This window comes from Bos grunniens, chromosome 12 (genome assembly GCF_055505025.1).
Source record: "Bos grunniens cultivar Pamir isolate PY7600 chromosome 12, Bosgru_T2T1.0, whole genome shotgun sequence".
Taxonomy (NCBI): Eukaryota; Metazoa; Chordata; class Mammalia; order Artiodactyla; family Bovidae; genus Bos; species Bos grunniens.
The window spans coordinates 22020916-22037298 of NC_141176.1; the positions used below are offsets into that span (position 1 = coordinate 22020916).

The following is a 16383-nucleotide window of genomic DNA, read 5'->3' on the forward strand; positions in this document are numbered from 1 at the left end:
AACCCCAAGTCGGGGAGGGGAAGAAAACAAGTCTGATTACTATAAAGAATTTTTTAAAATAAGAAAATATGTAAGGAAACCCTTTTTCCTTGTTTTCTAAATTCTATACAATTTGCATGTGTTCATTTTTGAGTAAGAAAAAAATACAAAAACCAGGATGTTAAAAACAAAACAATGTATGTCTTACTACATAGCAGTGATCATATTTTTGCTTTGATTTTGAAACACATTTCTCCCCATAACTTATAAAATACTTTAAAGGGAGGGAGGTTTTGCTTTCCTCGTAATTGATGTATAATTCATTTAAAATAGTATATTTAATCCAATATTTATGAAATATAATGTCTGCCGCTGTCAGCACATTATCATGAGGGTATAATTATGTTGACCAGTTAGCAAATGTCTCATTATTCTGTATATGGCAGTATTCTGTACATAGTAAACTTCTAAGCCTCAATTGCTAGTTCATTTTCCTATAACATCATCAACCAGAACTGCCAACAGATAACTGTGTTGCTCAATTGAAAGCTTATTTCCTTCATCCCCCGCTTGCTCCCTGTTGGGGAGAACTTATTAAGTTTGAAGTGGTGAATGTGTTGAAGCAGGTGACCTGGAAAGTTCCCCTCGAGTAATGGAGCCAGTCTGAGTTCTCTTAATCAGTGGTCTCTAAGAAGAAGCGCTAATGTGGGGATGCTGGTTTTATCTGGCCTTTGTGATTTTCAGGCCCATGAGATGAAACCCCTTTTGGAAATTTTAGCTATTTCTATCATCATCATCGATAGTGGTTAATTATCTAATGTAGCTGTTCTTTGTAAAAATGGATGATACGCTGGGGCAGAAATTGGCATAGTCCTTAGTAGATTCTGTTTAGCGCTATCCAAACCTGATTAAAATACCAGTGTCTAAATTTATAAATATCTATCATAGAGAAAATACATTTCCTTGAAAATTTTGCTGGAAAAGGCAAGAGAAAGGAACGGTAATCTCTTAAAGTCTCCTCCTAGGTGACTTGAATATAATGTTGACTAGAAGTGCTGCATTTTAATAACTACAACTATTTGATGAACATACAAGTGAATAAAGGAAGGAATTTTAATCCCTCTGAAATGACTATTTTTCACAGTTACATGGATACCAAGAACTAATCGTTGTTTAAAACCATGTCTTTTTAGGCTCTTCCTAAATACTACGAAAACTGTGCATTCTTCTTCTGGTTCCATATGTCTTTTATACGAAATAACAGGTATGGCCGTGGCATAATCCAGTAGAAACAGCTTAGTCTCCAATGACTATGTAAGGGGTAATGACAAGCCTTTATTTTAAAGTTATTTTACTTGGCTGTGTTGGGTCTTAATTGTGGCACACAGGCTTAGTTGCCAACCTGCGGGACTGCTCCGTGGCATGTGGGATCTTAGTTCCCTGACCAGAGATTGAACCTGCATTTTAAGGCAGGTTCTTAACCACTGGGCCACCAGGGAAGTCCCTGACAAGTCTTTTGCTAATTACCCAAACCCAATTTATAGATACCAACCAAAAATTCTTTTGAGTCCCTCTTTTCACTGCCTTATTTATTGTGATCTGGTTGTTTTAAAAATATGGCTATTCTTGAGACCCACTGTTGCATTATCCTCAAGACCCATGCCGTAGGACTGTGTTATAAAACATCCTGTAACCAGATCTTGACTGGTAACAAGTCCTTCCCATGAAAGTTCAATATGAGTCTGTTTAGCACCTCAAATATGGCAGGTCCCCAGTACATGCTGATTTACTGATGACCAACCGATACCATATTCTACACCACAGTAAGGCATCACCCAGTGAGGCTTCGGCTAGTTTAAAAGCTGGCTGACACACTTCTATTTTACACTCCTATATTTAGGGCAGAAGTTATAATCCACAGTAAGTACTGATGAAGACAGCTTAAAAAAAATTATGAATAGTCTCCCATAAAAAATGTTCTAATAACTATAAATTAGATAATCTATTGATTTGAAGAGTATGCCAAAGAACCTCTATCATATCTGAACCTCATTCCTACATCTAGAAGTCCCCCACTTCTCTTGTCCTGTGGTGCTGAAAGTTTGAGATTGGTATCACCATCCCATCCCATCCAGGGAAAAACAATATACAAAAAATCATACAGGAATTTTGAAGAAGTGGTTGTGATTATATATGGCCTGAGTTGGTAGTTCTCCTGACATACAATTCTAGCCTTTTCTTCAAATGTGGATGCCCTCTCGTCCCACCTCAAGTTCCAGGAAGGCAACAATATACCTACAACGCACACACACACTTAGTGGATTTCGATAGAATGAACTTTAGATGTGACGGAACTTTACCAGATTTTTTTCCCCTTGGATGTGCTTGTAATCAGTTGTGTCTAACTTTTTGCAACCCCATGGACTGTATAACCCACCAGGCTCCTCTGTCCATGGAATTCTCTAGGCACGAATACTGGAGTGGGTTGCCATTCCCTTCTCCAGGGAATCTTCCCAACCCAGGGATCGAAGTGTCTTTTAAATTATGAAGTGGGTATTTTGGATGAATTAAGTCTCAAATACAAACAGCTTCACCCAGTAGTAAGGAAATCTAAATGTTAAATTTCCTGGCTGGCCAAGTCTCCTGCACTGGCCAGCAGATTCTTTACTACTGAGCCACCAGGGAAGCCCCCCTGGATGTTTACAGATGGAAAACTTTGACTCATAACATGAGCAAAATCCCTCAGAATTGACATCTAGGTGGAACTTCATTTGGTGCTACTTCTGCAAAGCGGTTCTTGCTGAGGGAGTTTTTTCCTTTAAAACACCATAGCTGTATGAGAGAGGCAACAAGTTCCATCACTTTTTCTCCTCACTTTAATATAGTTCCTCAAGATTTAACATTTAGATTTCCATACTACTGGGTGAAGCTCTTTGTACCACAAGACTTAATTCATCCAAAATGCCCACTTCATAATTTAAAAAGACACTTGTTTATCCTGGGTTTTAATACACATCCAGTCTGACTTGTCACACAGCAATTTATTAAATACGGATGTTAATTCCAAAGGCAATATTAAAAGAATCAGTGGCATGTTGTTACTCAAGATTATGATATTTTTCTCTCTTAATAGAGAGTTGAGCTTAGAAAGCTAACTAGATGCAGAGGAACTGAGACTGATGGTAGCCAGCGAGGCTTTAAAACAAGGGTGCCCCTCAGCATGGCTTTTCTGTTAGCCCTAAAATAAAATGTAAAAAAATTTTTTTTTCTATTCTAGGCTTTATCTTTCAAGAAGTGAATTGGATAATCCCCATAAAATAAAAGCATGGAAAGCTTACAGTCCACAGTTTGCAGTCGAGGTATATTTTGATGACATTTAAGTTGTTCCTGGTATCTGATTAAGTATAGTTCCCCTTCTAGGCTAGAATCATGTTCTTCCCAATCCTTGCTACATATTTATATCTTTTAAACCTATGTCCTTGTTGATATGCTTATATTTACATACATGTACATATGTTCTTGAGAAATCTATTAAATATATACAAGGGAGAATGTCAATGGCAGTATTTTTTTTTGGAAGGACTATATATCACACAGTTTTTGTCTATATTAAGTTTGAAACAGTACACAGAACATTAGTTATCACTTTTAAGAACTTACAAATAAAACTTTCCTACCAAAATAAGATTTAAAGACTGCAGTTTTCCCTAATACTGTGGGTTTGTTTCATTTACTTATATATTTCTGGACAAGTATTTATTCCCTGCTTTGTTTTACATCTGTAACTTCAGATGTTAGAAGGTAAGAATTGTAAGTCAAATAGAGGAAAGAAATGAAGGTAATTTCTTTCCTCTATTTGACTTACAAACTATTAACAATGATCAGAATGGCAGTAAAAACAATTTTAAAACCCAGAAAAATGTTCACACCAGCAGCCTCCCACCCCCAACATGGGCTTTTTTTTTTTTTTTTTTACTCCACCGCACAGAGCTCAGCAAGCTTCCTTTAATTATACACAGGGCATCGGGGGAGGGTAAAAGAATCTTCAGTAACCTCTGCTTTTGTCCATCATTACAGAAGTCAAAGGGAACGTTTGCCTAGAGCAATCCAGATTTTAAAATCCACCACCCCTGTCCCCAACCAGCTTCACCCAAGCTTGGAGAACTTTGAAGTAAGGTCAAGTTTTCATTATAGACACAGGTTAACCCTGTGTCCACAGGGAATCACTGTTTTCTCTTTAGTTCAGTTGCTCAGTCGTGTCCGACTCTTTGCAACACCATGAACCATAGCCCGCCAGGCCTCCCTGTTCATCACCAACTCCCGGAGTTCACTCAAACTCATGTCCATTGAGCCAGTGATGACATCCAACCATTTCATCCTCTGTCGTCCCCTTCTCCTCCTGCCCCCAATCCCTCCCAGCATCAGGGCCTTTTCCAATGAGTCAGTTCTTCCCATTAGTTGGCCAAAGAATTGGAGTTTCAGCTTCAGCATCAGTCCTTCCAATGTACCAGGTGCTATTTTATTCTAAGTGCCTTCACTCCCATAATTGTTCTTGAAAGCAGTTCTACGTTGACTTTATTATCTGAGCAATTTTCCTTTTATTGGCAAGGCTCTCAACAATCTAGCCCCGGTTGAATTTATCAGGAGATGAAAGGGAGCACCCGTGAGCACCTGCGCCTCTGCTAAAACACAGAATACCCATTCCTGAAAAATCTGACACTGCTAAAAGCGTGAAAATGTTTGTCAGTCACATCCGACTTTTTGCGACCTCATGGATGCAAAAAGTCGACCCCTTTTTGCAACCCCTGCCAGGTTCCTCTGTCCATGGGGATTCTTAGGCAGGAATACTGGAGTGGGTTGCCATGCCTTCCTCCAGGGGATCTTCCTGACCCAGGGTTGGAACCCAGGTCTCCCACGTTGCAGGCAGATTCTTTACCATCTGAGCCACAAATAAGGTTTGGGACGCTGGGGCAGACCACTCTGATGAAGCAGTGCTGGAACAGCACACTGACCACTCAGGCTGGCAGCCCCAGTCAGTATTTGAGGGAGACGAGACCATCAGTTTACAGAGGAGGGCTGGTGGGTGCCAACCGAGCAGAGAAGGGAGGAGACTCTCCGAGCTGCCACGTGGTGGCATGGAAGGCCCTGCAGGTGCTTCTTTTCCCCAAAAAACAGCCCACAAAGGGTCCCAGCTGCCACTGCAGCTGCCCAGCCAGAAAAACGATCATCCTTCCCTCTCCCTACCCCCAATGCCCTGCCCCCTTGGAGGAACCGATCTTGGAGGAAAAGGCTTTCGAATTCCTCCTACATTATGTCTCCACTATTCCCTGTAGTTTGGGTTACAGAAATGTGTCAGGACAGGTTATTTCCTTTGAAATTCCTGCAGCCGTCATCTGCGGAAGAACATCAGCTGGCAGGCTTAGGTGGATGAGGTAAAAAGTGAGGCGAGTAAGATCTAGCTTTAATACTGGCAAAAGTTGCGAAACCCCAATTTTTCAGAATCTTGAGTTTTGAAATAGAGATTACAGTTGGGGGTTTTTCTTCCCTAACCCTCCAAAGTGCATCAAAATTTCTGGCAACTATGAGCGGTCACCTAATACTGCTTTTGCTCATAAAGAGAACTTGCTCACAGCCACCTGCAGGCCTGCTTTTCTAGAATCCAGTGCGAATAATTAAACAACTTGAGAAATTTATAGAATATCAGAACAATATTGGTTTTCTTGAATAGGATTTACTGACCTGGAGGGACTTCCCTGGCAGTCCAGTGGTTTAGACTCCACGCTTCCAATGCAAGGGACGCATGTTCAATCCCTGGTCAGGGAACTAAAAGCCAATGAGCTGCGCAGTGTGGCCAAAAAGAATTTACTGACCTGGAATAGAACTACCCAAACTTGTATCGAGAAGTTTATTTTAAAAAATAGCATGGCATCCTGGCAAATCAATCACATCACATCCACAGCCTGGTGGAGGGAAAGTAACTTTTGTGGGCCAAGTTTCATCACTGCAGTGTACAGATAACATGGATTTTTATCAGTAGTTGTTTTACATCAGGAATTTTGTTGACAAAGAACAATGCTAATTGCAATAAAACCACCACCTTGAAATATCACCATACATGACTCAAGCATTCCTGACAGTTGGTTCTTTGCATGTATGCACTTAAATCATATAGTCACCTATTAGGCAAATAATTTAATGACAGAACTCAAGAATTTCTTTAAACACAGTATTTCAAGCTACTATATTTTTGTCTGGAGTACACACCTGAAATGGTACAAATTGTACCTAAATACTGAACCATGAGTTAAGCGAATAGAATGAAATAAACAATAACACAATTCTGACTTAAGTTCCCAATCCTTACTCCCATTCACTCTTAACTTGCCTCAGACGGTTTCTGTTGAAGAAATTCAGTTACATCTTTGCAGGACAACACCAGTAGTAGTATTGCCAGTGGGCTCTGGAGGAAGCCTCTTCCTGGGGGAACCAGTCCCGTTTGTTATTTTGGCTTCAGTCCAGCCTGTCTAGATGAAGCACTACTCGGTAGCTACTGACCATTTAAACATGGAGAAAAGGTAGGTAGAAAAATGCTTTTCAAGAAAAGGCAAATGCTTTTCAAGACCAGGCATAACACGAACCCATTGGGCACAACGCTGAGCATCCTGCCTTCCTGACCTCCTGGCTTCTGGCAGGTGGCTAGAGTCACCACGAGGCTTCAGGGAGAACAAAAAGCTTGCAGAAACTAGAGGTTTCGCCAGGGACAGACATACGGCTGAGGACTGTTACTAAAACACATCAGCCGCTGAGGCCGATTAAGACCTTTTTATCAGAGCCCTGGGTGGTCCTGGGACCGGGACGGTGCAACTCCCTTACACCAGAGGACAGAGAATAGCTGACCCTCCCACGTCTGTAGAAACCCAAAAAACTAGGGTTTGTGAGTAGTGCAGACAAACGGCATAGTTTAATAAAATGACTTGTTTCATTGATCAAGTCACAGCCGAGACCACGTCGCTGAAATTCACGACGGCCAGAGGCCCAAGTCAAAAGGCTCTCATGCTGGAAAAGCCCGACCAGGAGTGAGGGATCCTGAGACAAAAATTCAGCCCAGCTCACCTAACACCCCTACGGAGAGGGCAAGTCCTAAGAATGTTTGAGAGGAGAGCGCTTCGCCCAGGAGCATCCTATTCCCAGATGCAGAGCCAGGGAGGGCCTCTCTGGGCTTCCGCAGTCGGCTCCCTGGAAGGGCTTCTGATTGGCGGAGGCAAAGGAGGGCGTGGCCCCAAACGGATAGAGAGTCCAATAGAATCCCTGGAACCCCACCCAGGCCAGGACCCAGAGACAGAAAGCAGCTCAGGGAAGCTGTCAGCCACCAGCTTCACCTAGCACCACGGCCGCCGCCGTCGTCCCCTCAGCCCCTTCCTCTAGCTCAAGCCCAGCAGAGGGGAGTCCCTTGCGAGAGAAGGGAGGAGAAGCCGGCCCTGGGCTGCTTCTCAAAGGCTCTGGGCCACACCTAGCCCTATGTCAGGGCGCAGAATGTGGTCCTACCTGGAAGATGATTGGCACTGTTTCCACAGAGGAGCATCCTAGGAGAATCCAGCATGCTTCCTCTGAAACGTCAGTCGACAACGTGAAAGCCACACCAGTATGAGGGTACTTTCTCCTTTTTAAAAATCTAGAAGGACATCTTAAGTTTTCAAGCACCACAGGAAAACGTTTTAAAAACTGTACCCACTTAGTATTGTGTACGTGCTACGCAGATTTTTTTTTTTTTAAAGAGACCCTACATCTAGAATGGATTACGCATTTATAACCATCCTCATGAAACATGGTTACCTCAGGTTTTTTTTTTTTTCTGATGTGATCTGAGATAAAACATGGGAACTACACTGTGCTTCACTCACAACTCATAACCATCTAAACTGCATGGACACATACAGGTTTATGCAAAAGCCCTTGATATAGTTCTACTCAGCCCTCCAGAATAGGTATATCTCAGACCAGCAGCCCACCTACCCTGCATGTCCCACCATGGACAAGAGCAGCAACTTTTCTATTTCAATACAATTATGGGCAGAAATTATACGCTATAAAATAGAGGCTCTTCTATAAAGTTTAAGGTAGAAGAATGGAAGACAAAAAAAAAAATAGTAATTTGCATGAAATCAAAATAACTCCACATTGGTCTTGTACTCTTTGAAACCCTGAGATGAACTGCAGTCCTCAAATGCCTGCACTTGGATCGAGGTTCACTGCAACACTTCAGTATGCTTCAAACTGGTTCATCATCAACTTCCTGCTGTATTCATAGGCCAAGAAGAGAGCCCCATTGGCAGGGAACGCGCGAATCAAGGTAGGTTTCAGTCCAGAATATAAGGCCGGTACTCCTAGAAGACAAAAGGGTGATCAAAGACTGAGATCTTTCCCCCCTCTTCTTGCAGATATCCCACCAACCCGCACAGCATGGATATTTTTACACTTACAAATCCAGACAATAGAGCTAAAACCCAACAGTTATGGAGCAGGTTTCTCTGGGCTAATGGAACCAAACAGTCTAGTGGAAACAAGGGCAAGGGCAGGTCTCCCAGTAAAGCTGGCGAACATTCACCAATTCGGTGCCTGTTAACTCCTAGTAGATGGATGTGGCAAAGCGGGGCCACATGGGCCGACAGAAGGCAACCAGAGTCACAGATGGCAGCGGCTCTGCAGCTTCAAGTGGGGGCAAGGACCATGAGGCAGTGGGCCAGGAGCAAGAACGTGGATGAGGTCAGAAATCTGACCAGTATCAGGTTTCTAGTGTCAGTACTGCCCAAGGCGGTTCTGAAGATCCAATCAGATAAAGGAGGTGTGAGTACTTTGTAAAACTATGAAGTGTAATGCAAATTGAAAAGGGGTTACTGGGGACTTTCCTGGTGGTCTAGTGGCTAAGACTCCTCGCTCCCATTAGCACGGGGCCCAGGTTTGATCCCTGGTCAGAGAACTAGATCCCACATGCCGCAACTAAAGATTCTGCATGTCGCAATGAAGATTGAGGATCTCACATGCTGCAACTGAGACCTGGTGCAGCCAAATAAAAAAACCAACGGGGTTACTATTAGTAATAGACGTCTTGTGCTCTATCTGGGGTTAAATCAGTTTCTGCATCTTTACCATGCTCGCTCTCAAGAGACGTGCATGTGCCAAGTTTTAAGATGCACAGTGAATGCTAGAAGGACAGGTCTTTACTCACTAGTAGCATAAAATCGACTTTACACAACCGCTACTTTAAAAAGTCTTTATCCTCCTGTATAACCAAAACCTGATAGCAAATAACCTTCCGAAACGGCTTAGTGCCTTTCTCATTCCAGAAGTCTTAGCATTAAGGATGCACACTGTTTGAAATGTCTTAGCAATTCCATTAGAGCTCAGCTTCTGATAATATTGCTTAAAACAAGTGGTGCTAACTTCGAAACATCCGTCCTCTTAGACAAAAGTATATACTTTAAAAATTCCCTCCACGCTATTCAGAAAAAAAATCCTGGCCTAGAGGTTAGAAGTCAGGAACTTTAAACATTCTTGAGAATAATGAAAGAACCTAAAGAAAGGGGTTTGAAAACAAATCCACAAGTGTGGGTTATATACACAGTTAGAAAAGGTTATGAGGTGGGGGAAATAGAGCCATTATCCGTGTGATCAACCTCAACAAGACTAGCAGCGAAATGACCGCTCTCTGTACACAGCACCTCTGGTTCGGCCAATGGCAGACTCACCTTCATTTTTCACGATGCTTATAAAGGTTCCGATAAATCCCGCCTGTTTTCCAGACATGGAAAGAACTTGAATCCTAGATTTGATACAATCCACTGGGTAAACAGCAAGCCACAGGCAGATTCCACCAAATCCACCACTTAACATCAAAGGGACAGGGCCTAGAGGAGAAAATGCGCAAATGGTATTTTGTCTAAAGCACAGGTGATGTGACATTTCCAGAGGTCAGTGCAGCAGTGACGGCAGGTGGGTGCAGTTACCAACACGGAAGCTGCGGAGCACAGTTCTCTGGGGCACAGTTCTCTAAGGACACAGGGTCCTTGTGACAGCCTGGGGGCATCCCTCATGATGCCAGGACCAGGGGCAGCTCCAGTGAGGGTCAGATTTACGCTGGTCACTGTGGCCCTCCTGCCCTGTCCTCCAGAGGCCTGCCCCCAACCCGCCGCCAGAACCAGCAGGCATCAGCAGCATGGCAACACCCTGCCACGAGGAGTAAGAACAGAGGCCACGGAAACACAGGCTGCATCTTTTTTCAACTTTCTCTAAAGTATTTTAATATATTAATACCCTACAGCCCTGATTCTCCCTTTACTGTGAAAATCTAAAGTTATCTTATTAAACATGACAGTTGAGCCTGGGAGCACGACGATCCTCAGAACAGATCCAAAACACTGAATGGAGGTGTTTAAGAAAAAAAAATGTAATCACCCACGAGCCAAGCGTTAGGTCAAGCCACTAATGAGGATAAACGAGAAGGAAGGATCCTTCTCATTGCTCTCAAAATATTATCTAGCAAGGGGACTTCCCTGGTGGTGTGGTGGTTAAGATTTCACCTCCCGTTGCAGAGGGGCATGGCTTTGATCCCTGGTCAGAAAGATAAGATCCCACAGGCTGCACAGCCAAAAAAACCCAAAACACAAAACAAGCAATGTTGTAACAAATTCAATACAGACTAAAAAAAAAAATGGTCCACATCCAAAAAAATCTTTGGGGGAAAAAAAAAACACTATCAAGATTTATTACTAAGTTTAAGCTTATTCAGAGATTCTTTACAGGTGATTTCCCCCAGGAAAAATGATGTCTGCAATCTTCCTTAAAATGGACCTGGAGATAATGCACAAATGGTATTCCAGTAAAATAAGTTTGGGAAGTCTTGCTCTAGTCCCTGCCTTGAGGAAATTACCTAGGTGGGAGGAAGGTGCTAGCTACCACCTGCCACCACGGTTACTCCCTGGCATCCAGAGGGGCCGAGGGCCAGGTGGACCCGTCACAAGGGGGCGCCGTGCACAGATTCCATAGCAACCACCACCACCTGGATACTTTGGCCACCTGATGTGAAGAGCTGACTCATTTGAAAAGACCCTGATGCTAGGAAAGATTGAGGGCAGGAGGAGACGGGGATGACAGAGGATGAGATGGTTGCATGGCATCACCGACTTGATGGACATGGGTTTGGGTGGACTCCGGGAGTTGGTGATGGACAGGGAGGCCTGGCGTGCTGTGGTTCATGGGGTCGCAAAGAGTCGGACACGACTAAGCGACTGAACTGAACTGAACCACCACCAGGAAGCCAACGCTTCAAACCCACCTGTGGTCCTCACCAACAGGCTTACCTAATTCGTCTTTCGATCTCCCCGAGGCAAAAAATGACCGGCTTAGTTCATAGCCACCAAAAAAGAAGAAGTAGCCTGGTACTTCTCGAAGTAAAGTACTTGAGAGTCCATGGTAGAAGCCCAAGGGGCCGTCCTTCCTAAAGACAGTCTTCACGACAGACCAGACTGTGCTGGGTGGAGACACAGGATGACAGACAGTTAGGACAACGTTCACACCCATCCCGTAGACCTGACGGGGCTCTGACCACCAAGCAGCTCGTTCTATAAACAGAGCTACCAGAGTTCCAGCCCTAAAAGGCTTCTGTGGGAAGGAAATCTCTCAGATACAATTATTTTATAACAAGTTTATTTCATCACTTGAGCTAGTCCATGTAAAGATATTTTATTAAAACGAATGCATACATTTCTAGAAATCATTATCAAAGATCTAAGAGAGTTAATTACACCCATTTTTTCAATAGTGAGTAAGTGAAACTACAATGAGATTGTCCAAACTCAGTGAGAATAAAATGGCATTGTTCTTGCCCAGTCCCCTTACCGCTCTCGATTTCTATCTCCTCAGCCTTTCTTTTGAGATGATCTATTTTGAGTGAACTGATTGTTCAGGTGTTTGGGGTTTTGTTTTGCTTCCATCCAGGGAAGTGAGTAAGGAGCCTTACATGTTACTTAAAGGCAAGAACAAAAGAAATTCCAAGAGCCAAACTATGTCAGGCTAGACGCACCCAGGATTCAGTTCTTACAGAGGCAGGTGTGTTAGAATTTTTTACCTGAAGCAGATCAGAGCCTGAGGCAGCCAGAACATGGCACACTCTGTGCAGGCTCTTCTTCCTGATGGTGTCAGGGGTGGGGGTGGGCAGGCCTGTTCCCGATAGCACCAGAAACCAAGCCTGTCAGCTTGGCAGCCCCTCACTCCTCACTGTGTTCTCAACAGGTGACCTGGCTTGGACCAGAGAGGGATCAGGCCCCAGGTAACAAAGGCCACCTGCTCTTATCGATGATCTGCCTTCCCAGGCATTATCCAGTAGCCAGTCCCTGCTGCAGTGCCCTCTCCTTCTACATTGAAGAAGTAATGTAATCCAGGGTTTCCCTGATGGCTCAGCAGGTAAAGAACCCGGCTGCCAATGCAGGAAACACAGGAGATGCAGGTTTGATCCCTGGGTGGGGAAGATCCCCTGGAGAAGGGCATGGCAGCCCATTCCAGTGTTCTTGTCTGGAGAATCCCATGGACAGAGGAGCCTGGCAGGCTACAGTCCATAGGGTCGCAAGTGGTTGGACATGATTGAGTGACTGATGCATGCACGCACAAAGTAATTCAACTCAACAGTTAGCCTAGTTCCAATCCAGGTCTCAACCCTCAGCTACCATATTCCCGGCTTGGGCACTGCTGTACCTAAAACATGTTTTCTTTTGTACAGGGTGTCCATCTACCAGAGTCCTTTGGATCTAAAATTACTTTTTTTAAAATACTTTAAACTACTTTCAAGAGACAACTTTCTGGGTGCTGTTAATGCACTATTCATCTGGGCACCAGTTGACAAAAAGGTTCATTTGTGACTATTCGTGGAACTGCACACTTAAGATTTTCTATGATTTCTGGGTGTGTTTGTTACTGTGTGTATACTGTATTTCAATGAAAAAAAGCATTAAAGACTTTTGAACTTCTAGGCTGTGAATAATAGATTCAAATAGGTTGTAATGAATCTCTTGGCTGCAAGAAATAGGGTGCTATTACAAACCCCGTTTTCATTGGAAGGAAACTGACGACTCAGAAAATGGTCAGTTTATCTACCAGTTTTTCCCAGCAGTTTATTTATTGGCTTTTGAGTTAACCTGAGCAATATCCATGACCAGACCTTTAGTTAGTTAAATAAGCAAATTTGGGGATGAATAAGGATAATAAATTGCTTTTTAATTCAAATAATAAATAATAATGTATATGATTCATACATTCACGGGATAACTCAATCACTGAAGACTTGCTAAGCTTACAAGGGTTTGATGAACGTTTTGAGAATTTGGGCCCTTTGTAGGTATACTTAAAGGACTTCTTGTTGTTTAGTTACTAGGTCATGTCTGACTCTCTGTGACCCCATGGACTGTAGCCTGCCAGGCTCCTCTGTCTGTGGGATTCTCAAGGGAAGAATACTGGAGTGGGAAGCCATTCCCTTCTCCAGGGGCACTTGAAGGATTAGGGAAGGGGTAAAGGAAGTTACCACCAGGATCTGGCGTGATCAGCATGAGCACCAATGTGAAACTGGGGAGTGAGCAAATATTCATCCCAGAATCCAAATCGGCACCTAGGAAAGCTCAGCCTCAGTTCTAAAGCTGCTGCTGTGTGTTTCCAGGTATATATGGAGGTCATGCCTTAGGCTCTCCACGGGCCAAATGAGGTAGAAGCCCTCTTCTCCACTTTTAGGATATGAAATATTTGCCTACAGGGACTTCCCTGGTGGTTCAGTGGTTAAGACTCCACACTTCCAATGCAGGGAGTGCCGCCGGTTCGATCCCTGATCGCAGCACTAAGATCCCACACACCTCATGGCACAGCCTTACCCCCACAAAAAAAATTTTTTTATTAGGAAAAATAATAAATCATTGTTAAAAAAAATATTTTGCCTACATTCTGGGGTGGGTGGTGGGTCCAACCATCCCAGACTGTCCATTCAGAACATTATTCGTGGATTGGTGGGCATGGGGTTGGAGCGGGGAGTGTTTCGAGTAGATAAACTGTTTTGCCTCTTAATTATAGCATAATGTAAAATTTAAAAATATTCATTACACCAAGGCAACGGAGACCCTACATTTGTACATGGGCAGCACCAGTGTTCTTGCCTAGAGAATCCCAGGGACGGCGGAGCCTGGTGGGCTGCCGTCTATGGGGGTGCACAGAATCGGACACGACTGAAGCGACTTAGCAGCAGCAGCAGCACTTACTTCTGGCTTTTGGCTATCTTTCCCGACGTCTCCATCTCGTACATGGTCTGCAGTCGGCACTTCACCAGCTCTGTGGGGCAGAGGACCAGAGCAGCAAAGGCAGAGGCGAAGGAGCCAGCAGCTGCGTTCTGCAGATCACTGGAAGGATACAAGCACAGGCGGCCAGTGACTCATTCACTCGGCACGGGGCATGCTCCAACACGGATGGTAAAGCAGAGCGAGCACAGGTGGAGAGGAATGCTCCTTCAGCGCCCACCAGGCACCCACCAGGCTTCCTCTGAGGAGCCCACCGCCCCGTGGGGCTGATAGCGGCACCCTGACTCCCGGGGACAATGATGATTAGGAGATGATGCCAATGTGCTCAGTCACACAGCTGCTAAATGGCGATGCTAGGTTTCAAACACACGTTTCCATGATGGCAAACCCATGCTTCTTTTATTAGTCATAGAGCTATGGCCTGGACCCCACCCCCAGATTCCAATGTTGAAGCATTCACACTCCATGTGATAGTATCTGGAGGAGTCTTTGGGGGGGGGTAATTAGTTTGAGATGGGGTCTTGATGTGATTAGTGGAAGAGACTGGAGAGCTGGCTGGTGTTCTCTCTACCATGTGACAGGACAGGCAGGCATCCCTCTGCAAACCAGGAGACGGCCCTCGCTGGACACCAAAGCAGCCAGCACCTCCCTCATTCCTAGACTTTCTAGCCTCCAGAACCGTGAGAAACAAATGTTTGTTTTTAAACCACCCAGTCCAGGGTATTTTATTTAGCAGTCAGAACTAAGACAAAAAGTGACACAGAGAAACCAAATATGGAAGAAAAAATTCCCCAAGGTCCCACCACCCCAAACACATACTCCACTAATACTTCAGTGTGTTTGCTGCTGAGCTTTAAATAAAGCTAGTTTTCCAGGCCATCCCTATATGCCCTGCATCCAGCCCAGAGCAACCATAAGTGTAATGTAACTGCTACAGATGATACTAAGATCACAGCATCCAGTCCCATCACTTCATGGCAAATAGATGGGGAAATAGTGGAAACAGTGACAGACTTTATTTTTCTGGGCTCCAAAATCACTGCAGATGGTGATTACAGCCATGAAATTAAAAGACGCTTGCTCCTTGGAAGAAAAGTTATGACCAACCTAGACAGCTTATTAAAAAGCAGAGACATTACTTTGCCAACAAAGGTCCATCTAGTCAAGGCTATGGTTTTTCCAGTAGTCATGCATGGATGTGAGAGTTGGACTGTAATGAAAGCTGAGCACCAAAGAATTAATGCTTTTGAACTGTGGTGCTGGAGAAGACTCTTGAGAGTCCCTTGAAGGGACTAGATCTGATAGATAGAGTGCCTGATGAACTATGGTCGGAGGTTCTTGACATTGTACAGGACACAGGGATCAACTCAGCAGTGGCCACAGGACTGGAAAAGGTCAGTTTTCATTCTAATCCCAAAGAAAGGCAATGCCAAAGAATGCTCAAACTACGGCACAATTGCACTCATCTCACACACTAGTAAAGTAATGCTCAAAATTCTTCAAGCCAGGCTTCAGCAATACGTGAACCATGAACTTCCAGATATTCAAGCTGGTTTTAGAAAAGGCAGAGGAACCAGAGATCAAATTACCAACATCCTCTGGATCATCGAAAAAGCAAGAGAGTTCCAGAAAAACATCTATTTCTGCTTTATTGACTATGCCAAAGCCTTTGACTGTGTAGATCACAGAAAATTCTGAAAGACATGGGAATACCAGACCACCTGACCAGCCTCTTGAGAAACCTGTATGCAGGTCAGGAAGCAACAGTTAGAACTGGACATGGAACAACAGACTGGTTCCAAATAGGGAATGGAGCACGTCAAGGCTGTATATTGTCACCCTGATTATTTAACTTTTATGCAGAGTACATCATGAAAAACACTAGGCTGGAGGAAGCACAGGCTGGAATCAAGATTTCCGGGAGAAATATCAATAACCTCAGATATGCAGATGACACCACCCTTACGGCAGAAAGTGAAGAAGAACTAAAGACCCTCTTGATGAAAGTGAAAAAGTTGGCTTTAAGCTCAACACTCAGAAAACAAAGATCATGGCATCTGGTCCCATCACTTCATGG

General features: G+C 43.9%; 2 protein-coding genes across 22 annotated transcripts in view; one reads left to right on the forward strand and one right to left on the reverse strand.

Annotated features, from left to right (window-relative positions):
* LOC147361511 (phosphatidylinositol 3,4,5-trisphosphate 3-phosphatase TPTE2-like) overlaps window positions 1-3537 on the forward strand; it is a 63475-nt gene extending 59938 nt beyond the window's left edge. For all 16 annotated transcript variants that reach the window (XR_015138026.1, XR_015138027.1, XR_015138028.1 and 13 more), the window contains 2 exons: window positions 1173-1243; window positions 3257-3537. Coding sequence is in view for 13 of the 16 variants with exons in the window: in XM_086329232.1 (XP_086185358.1) it covers window positions 1173-1243; window positions 3257-3359 (174 nt within the window). In the remaining 3 variants the exon portion in view is untranslated. The remainder of the gene's footprint in view (window positions 1-1172; window positions 1244-3256) is intronic.
* A 2333-nt stretch (window positions 3538-5870) lies between these two features.
* Window positions 5871-16383, reverse strand: part of SLC25A15 (solute carrier family 25 member 15) — a 32255-nt gene continuing 21742 nt past the window's right edge. For 5 of the 6 annotated variants that reach the window (XM_086329251.1, XM_086329246.1, XM_086329248.1 and 2 more), the window contains 4 exons: window positions 14271-14408; window positions 11337-11506; window positions 9726-9884; window positions 5871-8363 (listed from right to left, as the gene is read on the reverse strand). In XM_086329251.1, coding sequence (XP_086185377.1) covers window positions 8239-8363; window positions 9726-9884; window positions 11337-11506; window positions 14271-14314 — 498 coding nt within the window. In that variant the 5' untranslated portion in view covers window positions 14315-14408 and the 3' untranslated portion in view covers window positions 5871-8238. The remainder of the gene's footprint in view (window positions 8364-9725; window positions 9885-11336; window positions 11507-14270; window positions 14409-16383) is intronic. The other variant, XM_086329249.1, reaches the window with a different exon arrangement.